The sequence below is a fragment of the Callorhinchus milii genome, unplaced genomic scaffold (genome assembly GCF_018977255.1).
Source record: "Callorhinchus milii isolate IMCB2004 unplaced genomic scaffold, IMCB_Cmil_1.0 Scaffold3, whole genome shotgun sequence".
NCBI classification, from domain to species: domain Eukaryota; kingdom Metazoa; phylum Chordata; class Chondrichthyes; order Chimaeriformes; family Callorhinchidae; genus Callorhinchus; species Callorhinchus milii.
Genome location: NW_024704744.1, coordinates 94,122,238 through 94,136,204, shown reverse-complemented (window position 1 = coordinate 94,136,204; position 13,967 = coordinate 94,122,238). Strand labels below are relative to the sequence as shown.

The window sequence follows — 13,967 nt, the reverse complement described above, 5'->3', positions numbered from 1 at the left end:
GAACATGATATTGGAGCTGAAAGGCCGATGAGCAGCTTTTTGTCCACAGAATGATTTAAGTTGATGTGCGAGTGCGTGTGTAAATGAGGGGTAAATGAGGCAGGTCGACTGCTAAAAGTTCAGTGATGGCAAAGACACCAGCATTTAATATATAGCCGTGTCTGTAACTAATGCATTCTGGAATACGCTGCAACAATATATGTGTGTGTGTGTGTGTGTATTAGTGTGTATTAGTGTGTGTGTATTGGTGTACACGGCTGAATGGTTTGGCACTTCTTCATCTTCACACAGTTTATTGCTCTCACTTAGTTTGCAAAATCTGCTCAACACAAAGGAAGCACAGACATCTCGTTGCTGACTTTATATCAAAAAAAGTTTGCCAAATTCAGCATAGCTGTGTGGTTATGTCACTAGGGTTAGTTGGAAAGCATCGACGGCAAATGTGTTCATTGTTTTCTATACATTAGTCAAGGTCCTCAGCGGGATTGTATCAAAGCTCGAAATCGTGGTCAATAAATAAGATGCTATGAAAAGGCTTGGAATTAGTTAAAATTTCTGTTTTTTTTACTGTGGGTCATACAGGAATTTTTTTCATAGCTTTACGTCTTCAGTGATTTTTTGGTTTCTTAAAAAAAAAAGCTATGGTCACAGTAACAGAAGTAACGTGTAGCATTTGTTCTTCAATTCTCTTCCCCTGAAGGTACTGTCATGCGACCAGGAACGGTTTAACGGACGGCAACCACTCTCTGGTACCTTCCACACACTTCACGTGCTAGTCTGGAGCGAGTGTCTGCAAACTATTTGACCCTGAGGTGCAATCACAGCCCGGTTCAAACTTGCCTTTTCTGGGTAACAGTGTGGAGCGAAACTCAATGCAGGACATCTGACACTGGCCAATGTCTTTGTCACTGAGCCGTGCTCTACACAGACGTTGCCTGTGGTAGGCAGAGGCATGCAGGCACACTTGTTTCTTCTAGAAATTATACAGCTGGTGACAGTAGATAATAATCCCTTCAAAAAAAAAAGTAGTTTTCCAGGGATAATGCTCCTTTTTAAAAATAAATAACTAAATGTGGTCACGCAATCTACGACTGTTCGTGGGACGCTGCTGTACGCAATTGGCTGCCGCGTTTCGCCCACAAAATATACGGTCAATTCACTCTACAGTATATTCTGTGAAGAGCTCTTAGACGTCTCGAAGATGTGATAAGGTGCTATATCAAATGCAAGGATTATTATTATTCTATAACTGTTTGAAAATGAATAATATGGAATCTGAACAACCGGTTGTAAGAGAGAAGTGTACAGCTGACCTCCAGTGTTGGTACTTATCTACAGTTTGGGTTTCTTCTTTCACCAGATTGGAACATACTTCAGCAACAACCTAGACTTCTTCACTTCTCCCTCGGTGTACAGTTCAAAAGGAGGAATGGGGGTTATACACCCCCTTTCTGCAGAGTGCATGCTGGAGAATAAGAAGAAAGCACACGCTTATATTCAGTCTCTGAAGAAGGTTGGTGTGGATTTTTGTGTTGCATTTTGTTAGAGCTGAACTCTTTGATTTTAAGCACAGTTCTATAAGGGTCTGGTTGGCAAGAGGCATCTCAATTCTAAGGAGATCCTGCTTACATTCTCTTTCCACGCCACCACATTCTCCACCTCCCCAGGATAGTACTTCACCCCATGGGTGGGAAGAGCCATAGAAATGACGGTTCCATGCAAGTAGGTAGGTAGTATTAGCAACAAGGGAAGTGCTGAATACCAACATCTCCCAGCTGGGATCCATTTTTGTGGGGTGGTCAACCGGGTATCTGATACACGTGGAAACCCATCTATGCTTAAAGGTATCCAAACCGAAGCTACTGAGCGTTCCGTATTAGTACAGTCTCCGTTTGTCCCGAATAGAGTTTGTGCTGTCAAGCCAGGGATATGCATTCTGCTTACCTAATCCTGTAAAGTTTACTCACCTTGCACCTTACCAAAGCTAACACTGGCAAGTTTCCCACTGGTAGGTCCACCCTACCCTGACCCTTTAAGGCTTTTGCTTGCAAGTTTATCAGCTTGAAATCTCAGCCCCCAACAAGTGATCAGCGCCTCGAGTTCGTCCATCATTGGCCATGTCCTGGAGAACTATGGACCTATCTGGCTCAGGAAGACACCATAGAGAATTGGCTCGTTTCTTATCTACCGTCAACAAACTTGTCACCCTGGGAGCCAACAGTCCAAAAGAACAAAGCGTACCTTTTTTCTCTCTCTGCTTAATTATGAATAACACTGATCTAATTGGAGCCATCTTCCTACAGCCTTGTCCAGAATCAGTGCCTTACAAAGAAGCTTTGGTAAATCGCAAGGTCCTTCTGAGCTCTACCGAAAGCCGAGAAGGTCTTTCGCAGCAGGTAATGACAAGCACACTGAATGCACCGTGAATTTTGATAGACGTAAGTCAATATAGGATATTCTGTGAAGCGCCTTTGAGACGTCTCAAAGCTGTGATAATGCGCTATGTCAAAAACAAGGATTATTTATAATGCCACAGCAAATTACATTTGTATAGTGCCTTTTGCGTCAGGAGGATGTCCCAAGGGCTGAATTATGAGTGCTATTAGGAGTGCTGAGGCTGTTGTATGTGGCAAAAAAGGTCTGCAGCACCTTCAAGCTTTATTTTTCCTCCTATCTTTCTCCAGGTCATACAAAGCCAAGAGAAGATAGCAAAGTTGGAACAAGAGAAGGAGCATTGGATGCTGGAGACCCAACTGGCCAAAATAAAACTGGAAAAAGAGAATCAGAGAATAGCAGACTTGGAAGTTCAGCTTAAAACCACTTTCCCTGGACACATGCCATTGGTTGACTCGAACCAGGAGGAAGATTCTGCACTCAACTTAGAAACCGGTGCCCTTGTTGAACAGGAATCCAGAAAACCAGTTACAAGCACAAGTCTGGTAAGAGATGTGAATGATACAAGACCTTCGATGCTACAGTCAACTTGTGATTATTGACAAAGCTTTCCTGCTGCTTAAACCTCGTCCTCTTATCAAGCCAAGTGATCTGACGTCTAGTTGGTGCTCAAAGAGATGCTAACCTAAGCGAAGAGCTCAATATAGTGTTGTTTTTCTTGTAGTCTCAACAAGAAGCTCAATAGGACTCAATGATTGCGTGCTGTTTTGATTCTCAACCCCAGCATTACCCAGCTTTGGATAACAACATTTATTGGGGCCTGACTGCCAGAAAGATCACTTCACAACGTAAACTTCACTGCAGAGAAACCCTCACAACTCGTAACTTGTACGATCTTAATTCATTGTGGATCTTACATCAGAGCCAACATCTTTCGAGTCATTGTAACATACCTAATTCCCTGCGGAAAAAATACTGCAAAGAGCTTGTTCAAGCCCATTAACTGTCTGCTCTACAGTCAAAACCACTGCAAATGTCAGTTCCTGTACATTATGTACAGAAAACCTACACCCGTCCCTTCCTCTGCACTACATATCATCCTTGCATTTGACATAGCGCCTTATCACGTCGTTGAGACGTCTCAAAGCGCTTCACAGAATATACTGTAAAGTGCAGTGTAATGGCTGTGTATTGTGTGGGCGAAACATCTGTTCACTGCTTGTGTTACTCTCTGTATTTGCGTGCCGGAAGCCAGATGTGCGGATTCACAGTGTGGCTATAAACTTACGTGCACTATAAAACACCTCAAATAATTATAATGCAGTAAGTTTTCAAGACATCTGCTCCATAAAAGTACCCAAAGGCAATAAATAGTGATTTTAAATCAACAATTCACGAACCATTACTTTTACACATATTCTTTGAGGATATTTTTATCCTGAAGTCAAATCGGAGAAAAAATGTCTTCACTCTCGGGGCAGTGGGCAGATAGAAGCCACTAGCAGAGTGCTGTGCTTGTGCAGGTTCTCCTGCGCCCCCCACCCGCCCTTGTGTACCCCAGCCCCCCACACACACACTTAAAGTGGGGAATGGAGGAAGTGCAACGCTGCATCAGAGGGTCAGTATTGCCTATGAGTTCCAAGTCCCAATCTGAGGCCTGAACCCACAACCTTCTGACTCCGAGGCAAGCGGGCTGCCAATTGAGCCAGGCTGACACGCCAGTAGGTTTTCTTTATGACTCCACTTTTGTCGTTGATTTTTAAAAAAAGGTTTGTTTTCTCCTTAGGTTGGAAATATGACTACTTCCACCAGCACTGATGAGGTATAGTACTGTCTGTTCCTTTGCGAAATATCGCGCTACCTAGCTTTTATTTTTCCCTTCAGGTACATTTGGTTTCTATTGCTAATTACAGTGTGAGCATAGTGTTATAGCAGATCATATCCAGGGGGATTGTGTTTAAACTAATGGGGAATTGGGGATGTTGACACTGGTTTGGTTATGAAATGTCTGAGTAACACTGAAACGAAAATGTATTGGTGAAAACTGTAGAAGTAATCCGCATTTGCGATTTTATCACTGAAGGAATCTGGTCTGTTTCCGTCTTTAGATTCTACACGAGGACTCCCGAGAATACCTGATCAAAAGTCACTACATGACCAGAGTCGCAGAGCTCACCTCACAGCTTCAGGTGGCAGATAGCAAGTCTGTCCATTTTTATTCAGAGGTAAAACAGTCGATGTTAATGTGCAGCATTAGGGCCGAAAACAGCAACACCACCTTGCATTTATATAGCGCTCCTCACTCAAGGCAGCGTCCCAGAGTGAAAAGCGCCGCTGGTGAAAGTGATAGTATTACTGACGCCTCCTGACAAACACTGTTTCAGCAGCGAATTCTCCCCGGAGCAAACTCCTTATCGTGGGAAGTTGACACTAACCCTAGATGGCATTAGACCTGATAAAGGTGCTAATGCACAAATCCCATTAGCAATTTTAATCTGTGGGACATGAATCAGAGGAGTGTACAATCCAGTTCCATCTGGCCAATCCCAAAGATTTTTTAAAAAATTGTCCTGCACTATTCTGTCTCCTTTTCTCTCTCATTGCTTTGTGTGTGTGTGTGTGTATCTCCCTCTCACTTACTTTGCATTTCTCCTGGCAACAAAAGCATAAATCCTTTTGCACTACTGCTTTTAGAAAAAAACACTTTTGTGGATTGTGCAGGGTTACGCCATGAGACCCATAACTTCATGGCTGTTTGTGGGAGATTGTTGTTGCAAATTAGCTGCCTTGTTCGCCTAAAATAGTCACTCCAACTTGGCAGTATATCCTGTGAAAGACTTTGAATCATCCTCAAGTTGGAAAAGCTATATTGAATATAAGGTTTATTTTTATTAATACAGTAACACAGCTGGCGCAGTCATGCTGAGTGGGCAACTCACGTCCCTCGTAACATTTTGTGCAATGGGATTCTTTTGCACGAACATAGGAACAGGAGTAGGCCATTCAGCCCCTCGAGCGTGTTCCACCATTCTATTAGATCTTGAAACGTCTAGAAGACGTAATAAGCTGCTGTATCAAATGTAAGGCTTATTATTATTATTATTTGCTCCATATCCCTTGATACCCTTACCCAACAAAAACCTATCCACCTCAGTCTTGAAAATTAGAGTGATCCAGAATTGTTTTGGGGGAGATGGTTCCAGATCTCCGCTACCCTTCGTTGCTGGTATCACTCAAGTCCCCTGTTCACTTCTGCATTAGGAGTCCAGCAGGCACACAGATCGGTTGCGTGTGAATATCTGGTGTTTTAGTATGTTCGGTGATCTCCAAGCCGTTTAAACCTATATATTTATTCTCTCTTCAAAAAAATACTGTAGTGCCGAGCCCTTGCTAAGCGGTTAACACTGGGAGAGAAGTCCAGGGAAACGCTCTCAGAGGAAGTTAAAGTGGCCACTCAGAATGTTGTGCGATTGCAGGTAAGAACGGATGTAAATTCGTGCTACTGCTGTGTGAGTTAACATTGCAGCCTACAACAACAATTTGCATTGATATAGCCACCTTCACGCTGGTTACATCTGCTAGCTTGCTGCCTGTTTGGGTTTCAGACCAAGTGCACAACAAGAACACACACAAGGAGTCCGCTCTGGTTAATTCTCGTATGCGGGCCAAGCTCAGTCTGGTTCGTCCCTTGTGTGAGCTCTCTCAATGACCAGATGTGAGCACATTGCAATCCGTGAATTGCTACGTGGGAGAAACTGCCACAACAAACAAAAATTGAAGAAGAAATGATCATTGTTCTTCTTCCAATAGTAAATGAGAAGGCAGCCTGTATGAATTCAACATGTTTAACTAAACGCTAACAGATTTTTTTGATTTGCATTAATGTTTTATTAGGTCTTCTCTTACATCTGAATTGATTGATTAAAAAGGAATCTCTTCTCTCAGTCTAATGCTTGTTAAATACAATACAGGCAGTTGAGAAAGACTTTCCATAGTTGCTTGAGCAATAAATCGCGACTTCCAAAGGCCCTTGGCTTTGACGATAGTCTGTCCAGCGCCTTGGGATGTCTTCCTGACGTGAAAGGCGCTATACAAATGTAATCTTGTTGTTGTTGATGGTTGTGGTGTTGACTTCTTAATAATAATCCTTGCATTTGATACAGCGCCTTATCACGTCTTCAAGACGTCTCAAAGCGCTTCGATAGGATATACTGTAAAGTGAGTTGACTGTATATTTTGTGGGCGAAACGCGGCAGCCATTGCGCATAGCAGCGTCCCACAAACAGTCGTGGATTGAGTGACCAAATTATTATTTAAGAAAATAAATAATTTTTGAAGGGACTATTAACCCCGGAAAAGCGATCCAACAGCAGCTTCAATTTGCATTTATATAGTGCCCTTCACCCCAGGTGGCATCCCGGAGAGCTGAACTCGGGTTCCTACTTTACTGCGAGGTAAACAGAGGTGTGTGGAGTAAAGAAACTTGCTTAACATTTCACCCTGCCCGGGAATTGAACCCAGGTCCTCTCACTTGTGAGGCGAGCGCTCTAATCACTAAGCTACGGGATTTCTTTTATTGGACACACAGGATGAGCTAACCACAACCAAAAGGAGCTATGAGGATCAGCTGAGCATGATGAGCGACCACCTCTGTCGTATGAATGAAACCTTGTCAAAACAAAGGGAAGAAATCGATACTCTTCGTATGGGCAATAAGGTAAATCGGTGTGCGAGTGTATGTGCGAGATCCTTGTGCTCTCTTGATATCCTAGTAACACTAGATATCCTTCGGGAACACATCACTCCCACCCTCGCTCGCCTCCACTGGCTCCCCATCCCCCAGAGGATCGAATTCAAGATCCTCATCCTCACCTACAAGGCCATTCACGGCCTCGCTCCCTCCTACCTCTCCGACCTACTATCCCCCTACCTACCTGCCCGTACCCTCCGTTCCTCTGGCTCCGGTCTGCTCCACATCCCGCGCCCCAACCACCCTACCATCGGTGGTCAGGCCTTCAGCCTCTCAGCCCCGAGGCTCTGGTACTCTATCCCCCAGTGCCTTCGCCGCTTCCTCCCTTTCCTCCTTCAAGGCCGGTCTCAAGACCTTTCTCTTTGACAGTGCCTTCAGCTCCCCCCTCGACTCTCTACCCCCTCCTCGCTCCCTCCCTTCCCTCCCCTCACCCTGACCATTTCCCTCCCCCAATGCTCGGGTCCTGACCCAACTGTACAGCGCCTTGGGACGTCCTTCCGACGTGAAAGGCACTCAATAAATGGAATCTTGTTGTTGTTGTTGTAGTACTCTCTATAAGAATAAAAATAATACTCACATTCAGTCAGATTACTCTGCGTTGTTCTGACTGATGTTTGCAAACTGGAAACCATACAATTTCTACAATGAAACTGAAGTTGGTTGTTGTAATGCCTACAAATATGTCGTGTTAATTTCTTTTTCATACTGCAAGTGTAGCTTTTAGATACATTATCAGATCAAACAATATGTATTAAAAAATTATGTATTATCCCGCAGTCATAGATTGTCAAATCCTGTTCCAAATGCCTTTTTGTTTTCAGCACATAGTTTCCGTCAAGGGGAATTTTTAAGGTTTAATGGTTAACCATTTTTCCTGACCAAATGCCTGCATTAATGATCCATCCCTCTGACTGTCCTATTCTCCAACATGGGGTCTGGCCAATTGTTGGATGTTTTAGTTGACGACCAGCCAATTTCAACAGGAGTTTTCAAAAAGTGCTGCACCAATGTTATGCCGTTGCATTTGTCCAGTACGATGATGATAGCTAAAAACCCACATTCCCTTATTTGTGCACTACTTGTGAGATCCTTTGGGACAAGTACTGTTTGAACATTGAACACTCCAGTACATTGATATAGCTGGTATTGAATGTCTCAAGAGTGCAGTGGTGGACACACCAAGCGGGGAAATAAGATATTCAACCAACGACACCAAAATTAAAAGAGAGTTTTTTTTTTTTTTGGAGACATTTTCAAGGGAGAGAGAAGAATGTTTTGGAAGTGTTTCAGAGGACAGAGTCATGGCGGTTAAAGACGAAACAAAAGGAGTGGTCACCAGTGTTGGAGCAATAAGAGTGGAGAGTGAGGATTAGACCAGAATCAAGGGGTGGAGAGTATGGATTGCAATGTAAAGTTGGAGCCGATGGCATTTGGTTCGGGTGGGATAGACCGTGGAGTAATCTGAACATTGTTAATGGGGATTATGTATCTTGATCCAGTGTGAATTGTCAGAGCTCACTACCCAGACATTGAGGTAGTATTGGCACCTTATCATTCGCAACACTGCAGTGGAGGGACGGTTCGAGTTGTTTCAGGGTCTATTTAGAAATGGTCCCGTTGATTCTCCTGAGCAGCCAATGACCAGCCCCTCAGCTGGCGCTGACACTGACTTCATGCCTCTGTGCCCTCACATAGTTGCCAACGGGCAGAGATCCCCCAGTCAGCCAATGCCAGCACCTTGGAGGCGTCCTCCCGATGAAAGACGCTATGCCAATGTAATCTTGTATTGTATCTTGTATCTTGTTTCCACCAGTGCAAGCGTGATCTGGGCATTCCGGTTCTCTCGATTACGCAAGCATCAACAACTACGACAACTTGCGTTTATATCGCCCCATCCCAGAGCGCTCAATATCACCCTAGTTTTGCAGTGTGTTTGGACGCTGTTGCTGATGAGACGCTCCCTCCCTCCCCTTTTTCTTCTTCCCTGATGAACTGAATGTGAAACCGTTCACTGCAAAGATGTTAATGTGGGAAAGTGGGGGGAAGATTAAACGACCATCAAACTACCAGTCATGTTATGTAATGTTACGCTTTTCTCGTGCTTTGCAGGGTAACCTGAAGAAAAACAAGAGCCGTTAGCGCCTGAGGTCACTATACAAACGTGGAGCTGTAAACTGAAGATGCATTGGCTATAGGGACATTTGATGCCAAATGAAGATGCAGTCACATTTTCTTGCAGAAGACATTTGTTGGCAATGGTGGGGTGTACCTGTTATAGAGCCAGGGAATCAAAGCTATGCCTAACTTAAAAGGGATCTTTTAATATATATATATAATATATAGAATATATTATATATATATATTTCTCTAGAGATTTAGGAATACAATGGGGGAAAAAGTATTCGCACTTGAGAGTAAACTCCACGAATAATGTGCTTATGAAATTCCTGTTCAATAAAACAGATGATTTGTAATGACAACTTTTTAATCTGACATTTTGCTTCATTATGTATTGCCATAATGGAGGGGGGGGTTTGTACACTGAATTATGTGGCAGAGCATATCGTCTGGTGTAACTGTCTTCTGAATTTGCAGCATCTTGTGAGAATTAATTGCGTCGATTCTTGTTGAAAACACGGAGCACAAATCTAATTTTTCCGAACTCCATCCTAGTTTTGCAGTGTTTGGACCACTGTTAGTGATGAGATGCACCTTCCTTTCCTTCTTCCCTGCAGACCTGAAATGTGAAACAGTTCACTGCATTGAATGTTAATGGCGCGGTGGGTGGGGAGGGAATTCATAAATGAGTATATCACGTGCACGAAAACTTGTTGTCTCATTTAAAGGAGGTGCATTTGTGAAGCTACAAAGCCAACTGTGGAGTAGATTACTTAATCGCTGTGGGTATTCAATGGCTTTGTTGAGAACGTGGACAATTTCGTAATCTACCTATACATTAAATAATACAACGTTAAAAAAAAACAGTGTCCTGACGAGCTGTATTCTGTATCTTTCACTGATATGCCAGTGGCACACTGATGCAACACCAGTCTTCTGATTCCGAGGGCTATTAAAAGCAAAGGTTTTAAGCATAGAGGGTTGTCAGATGCAACGGTTTTGCACATTAGAAGATGTTGGAATAAAGAATCCTCCAATGCAAATGGCTGAAGCTGAGTGTATCGGAGCGTTTAAAAGGCAATCGATAAAACCCTTGAGGAAGAGTAATATTGAACGTGAGCGAGAAAGAGCAGGAGAATGTAATTAAAAAAATTTGGTCACTCATTCCACAACCATTTGTGGGACATTAAAGTGCACAAGTGGCTGCTGTGTTTCGCTCACAAAATACACAGTCGCTGCACTTCACAGTATATTCTGTGAAGCGCTTTGTGACGTCCTGAAGACATGATGAGGCGCTATATCAAATGCAAAGATGATTATTATTATTTGTTGTAAACTTCCTTTGCTTCACCAAAATATTTTTCCTGTGCTGTTCTTTTGTGTGTGTGTGTTTATGTATATCTATTCACAAATTGTGAAACTTCAGGAGAAAATCTAGGGAAACCAGCCAGAAAATGGGGAGTAGAAAATGTTTAGGGATGCTTAGGATCTGGTGTGGGAACACCTTTATACTTAAAATGCTTGCAATCAAGATTACACTGAGGCAGAAGAATTTCAGTCCGACAGATGCTATGTGTTGCTGCATTGCATGAAACGAGACTCAACTGTTGTGTGCTATGTGCACCATGACCCGTTGGCAAAGGCAGTGGAAAGTTAGTCAATGATGTATGCAATGGATAAAATAAATAATTAATCTTTGTTTGATGTTGGGCCTTGACACAATGTCCTGGAGAAACCGAGGGCCTCCAAAGAGCCTTCAGATTGACTGCCTTTGACTAGAGTAGTGTGACGACAGGCCCATATTCCAGATAGCATAACAATAATAATAATCGTTGCATTTGATATATGGCGCCTTATCACGTCTTTGAGACGTCTCAAAGCGCGTCACAGAATATACTGTAAAGTGAATTGATTGTATATTTAGCGGGCGAAACACAGCAGCCAATTGCGCACAGGAGCGTCCCCACAAACAGTCGTGGATTGAAGTGACCAATTGATTATCTTTTTTCTTCTTGAGGGATTATTATCAGCCGTGTGGAGTAAGGAAACTTGCCCAAGGTTTTGCTCTGTCGGGAATCGAACCCGGGTCTCTCGCTTGCGAGGCGAGTGCTCTAACCACTGAGCTACAATTGGTTGAGCAATCCCAGTGGCTCCATGTAGCCCTTCACCTTATTAAAATTGGTCAATTATTTAATTAGCCTGATTTGAAGGAGTTAAATTCGGAACAAATCCGTGAGTAGCAAACATATGGAACAGGCTCCCGAGGGAGACGGCGGAAGCAGAAAGTGTCGTTTGTTTCAAGAATGAATTAGATAGATTTGTGTTAGAACAGATTATCTTGGGATATAGTATACAGTTTGGGTCAGGACATGTCAAGCGATGGTCGGGATGGGTGGAAGGCAAACTGGATGGACCTTGGTCCTCTTTCGCTCAGCAAATTCTTATGTTCTTAAATGCCACGGCATCCTAAATAGACCACGTGATAAAGGTGAAAGCTCTTCCTGACTCGAAGGCCAAGGTTTAGAATGCACTGATCTCGTTTGGGAGGCTACAATAGTCCTCTGGGGGGGAGGGAATCAGCTCAGGTCCTGGTTACACCATCATCAGGAGATTTGTGCTCGATTTAAAAAGTCTGAATATTGCTTCAGAACAGAATCAGGTTCATTGCGCCACTTAAATATAACTGACAAAAGGTGGTTGGTAACGTGTCCTACACGACCAGATTTGATGGCTCCGTGCAGTTTGTTCACACTCACTACTCTGCTCACGCATGAATGATGGCCATTTGGCCAAGGTAGCTTAGCGCAGGGGTGTCCAACTTTTTGGGTGCTGAGGGCTGGATGCCCTATTGGAGACCACACACGCAATCTTTTTGCGTTTCCCTTCCAGAAACATAACGTTTAGGGTTATGGAGGGAGCGGGTGAGCCAGAAAGATTGGAGGGGGCCAGTGGATCAAATCGGACCCCGGGTTGAACGCAGCTGCCATTTGGACCACTCTGACTTAGGGCAATCAGTGAAATAGAAGGATATGCCATCTCACTCATTTAATTGGTAAGAATGCTTTTTGGGATAGGTGTGTGTTGGTTACTCGCGTATTCTCCGCTGGCCAAAAGGACGATCCGATTATATTCAGTTTTTCCCTCTATATGTAGAAGGAATTGCTGTCTCATGTCACGACTCCTGGGAAGAATAATAAAAACCTATTGTCTGTAGAGGCTGTTTTTTATTAGAAAGGGAGAACTCAAGATGTGATTTTCACAATGTATCCTCACTTACTTAAGGTTGCGGGGTCACGAATAGACAATAAATCAACTGTGTCATGGTATTCCACCAGGGAAATAAGAGCAAAGACAGAAGACTCAAATGCTGAGATCAAAAAAAGAAAATGTTGGAAATCCACAGCCGGTCAATAATAATAATAGTAATAATCCTTACATTTGATAAAGCACCTTATCACATTGTTGCGATGTCTCAAAGAGCTTCACGGAATATACAGCATTGTAAAGTGAATTGACTGTGTATTTTGTGGGTGAAACGCAACAGCCGGTGGCACACAGCAGCGTCCCACAAACAGTCAGCGTCTGAAAGCGAAAAAAGGCAAGTTAATGGCTTGTGTGGGACACTTCGTTAGAACGCATGCCTCCAGGCCCCGAATTTGCTTTCCAGTCTGTGGAAATGTCATCCAGGATTTGTGTGATATTCCTTTCCCTTTCCCAAATAATTGCTACCCAGATATTTTTGCTGCAAGTTCAGCTCTCAGTTGTGGTAGGGAGTCGCGTGGGAACAAAGTTGATTTAAAGACGAGTGAAGGCATCTTGAGGTCGATCCGTTTGATGATTGGGAGCCGGTGGAGCCTGGCAAGGACTGGTGTGATGGGGGGGCGGGGGAGACAGAGTTTTGTGCGGGTGAGTATCCGGGCAGCGGACACAGAGCGTCATACAATCAGCTGCTTTGAAGTGCAATGAAAGTTTTGTTGAGAAACGGCAGTGATGGACATCCCAAAAAACAGCAACGAGATGAGCGGCCAATTAATTGAGTGTGTTGCCATGCAATAGTGTCATGCAGTTTGGCTGTTTGTTCAGTGGTACATTGCCTCGATCCAAAGATCCAAGTGTTTGCCGACTGAAACCAACTGTGGACCCACTCACTGGCTGTCTACATGAAAAACAGCAGGATCCAGTAAATAGCTGCCAAGAATTTGCAGAAACCTTATTCAGGAAATGATCAGGCCACAAGTGGAAATAAACAAAATTCCCAGAATATTTTACCTCTCCATGTTTTTTTCAGTAAGTCAGCCTTCAGTGTTTTGGTGGCAATCCAATGTTGGGTATTTTGCTAGCGGGGATTGTCGTGCTCATTCCCAGCAAAACTTTCAACATCATTTTTGTTTAACAGAGCTGCTGGCACGTAGTCAGTTGAAAAGAGTAAAGCTGAACCTGAAACAGTACAGCCTCCTCCAGCTGTTCACTTGGATTTGAGCCATGCCAGCTTGGCTGAGTCTGTAGCACTCTTGCCTCCGAGTCAGAAGGTTGGGAATCCAAGCCCCACGTTGGGATTCGAGCTCACAGTCCAGGACGGCAGGACTGGGGCACAGTACACCATTGCCGGAGTGACATCTTATGGATTCGACGTTAAACTCAGGTCCCGTCGATAAAGATCCAATACACTATGTAAACAGAAAAATAATCACTGACCGACAGGGCT

At 43.6% G+C, this 13,967-nt stretch overlaps 1 protein-coding gene across 1 annotated transcript in view; it reads left to right on the top strand.

The window, feature by feature from the left end:
- Positions 1 to 10,126, top strand: part of ppp1r21 (protein phosphatase 1, regulatory subunit 21) — a 29,402-nt gene extending 19,276 nt beyond the window's left edge. Inside the window, exons 16-23 of the mRNA XM_007896833.2 lie at positions 1,361 to 1,513; positions 2,304 to 2,396; positions 2,685 to 2,939; positions 4,181 to 4,216; positions 4,503 to 4,619; positions 5,772 to 5,870; positions 6,983 to 7,111; positions 9,254 to 10,126. Coding sequence (XP_007895024.1) covers positions 1,361 to 1,513; positions 2,304 to 2,396; positions 2,685 to 2,939; positions 4,181 to 4,216; positions 4,503 to 4,619; positions 5,772 to 5,870; positions 6,983 to 7,111; positions 9,254 to 9,283 — 912 coding nt within the window. The 3' untranslated portion in view covers positions 9,284 to 10,126. The remainder of the gene's footprint in view (positions 1 to 1,360; positions 1,514 to 2,303; positions 2,397 to 2,684; positions 2,940 to 4,180; positions 4,217 to 4,502; positions 4,620 to 5,771; positions 5,871 to 6,982; positions 7,112 to 9,253) is intronic.
- Positions 10,127 to 13,967: the final 3,841 nt, after the last annotated feature.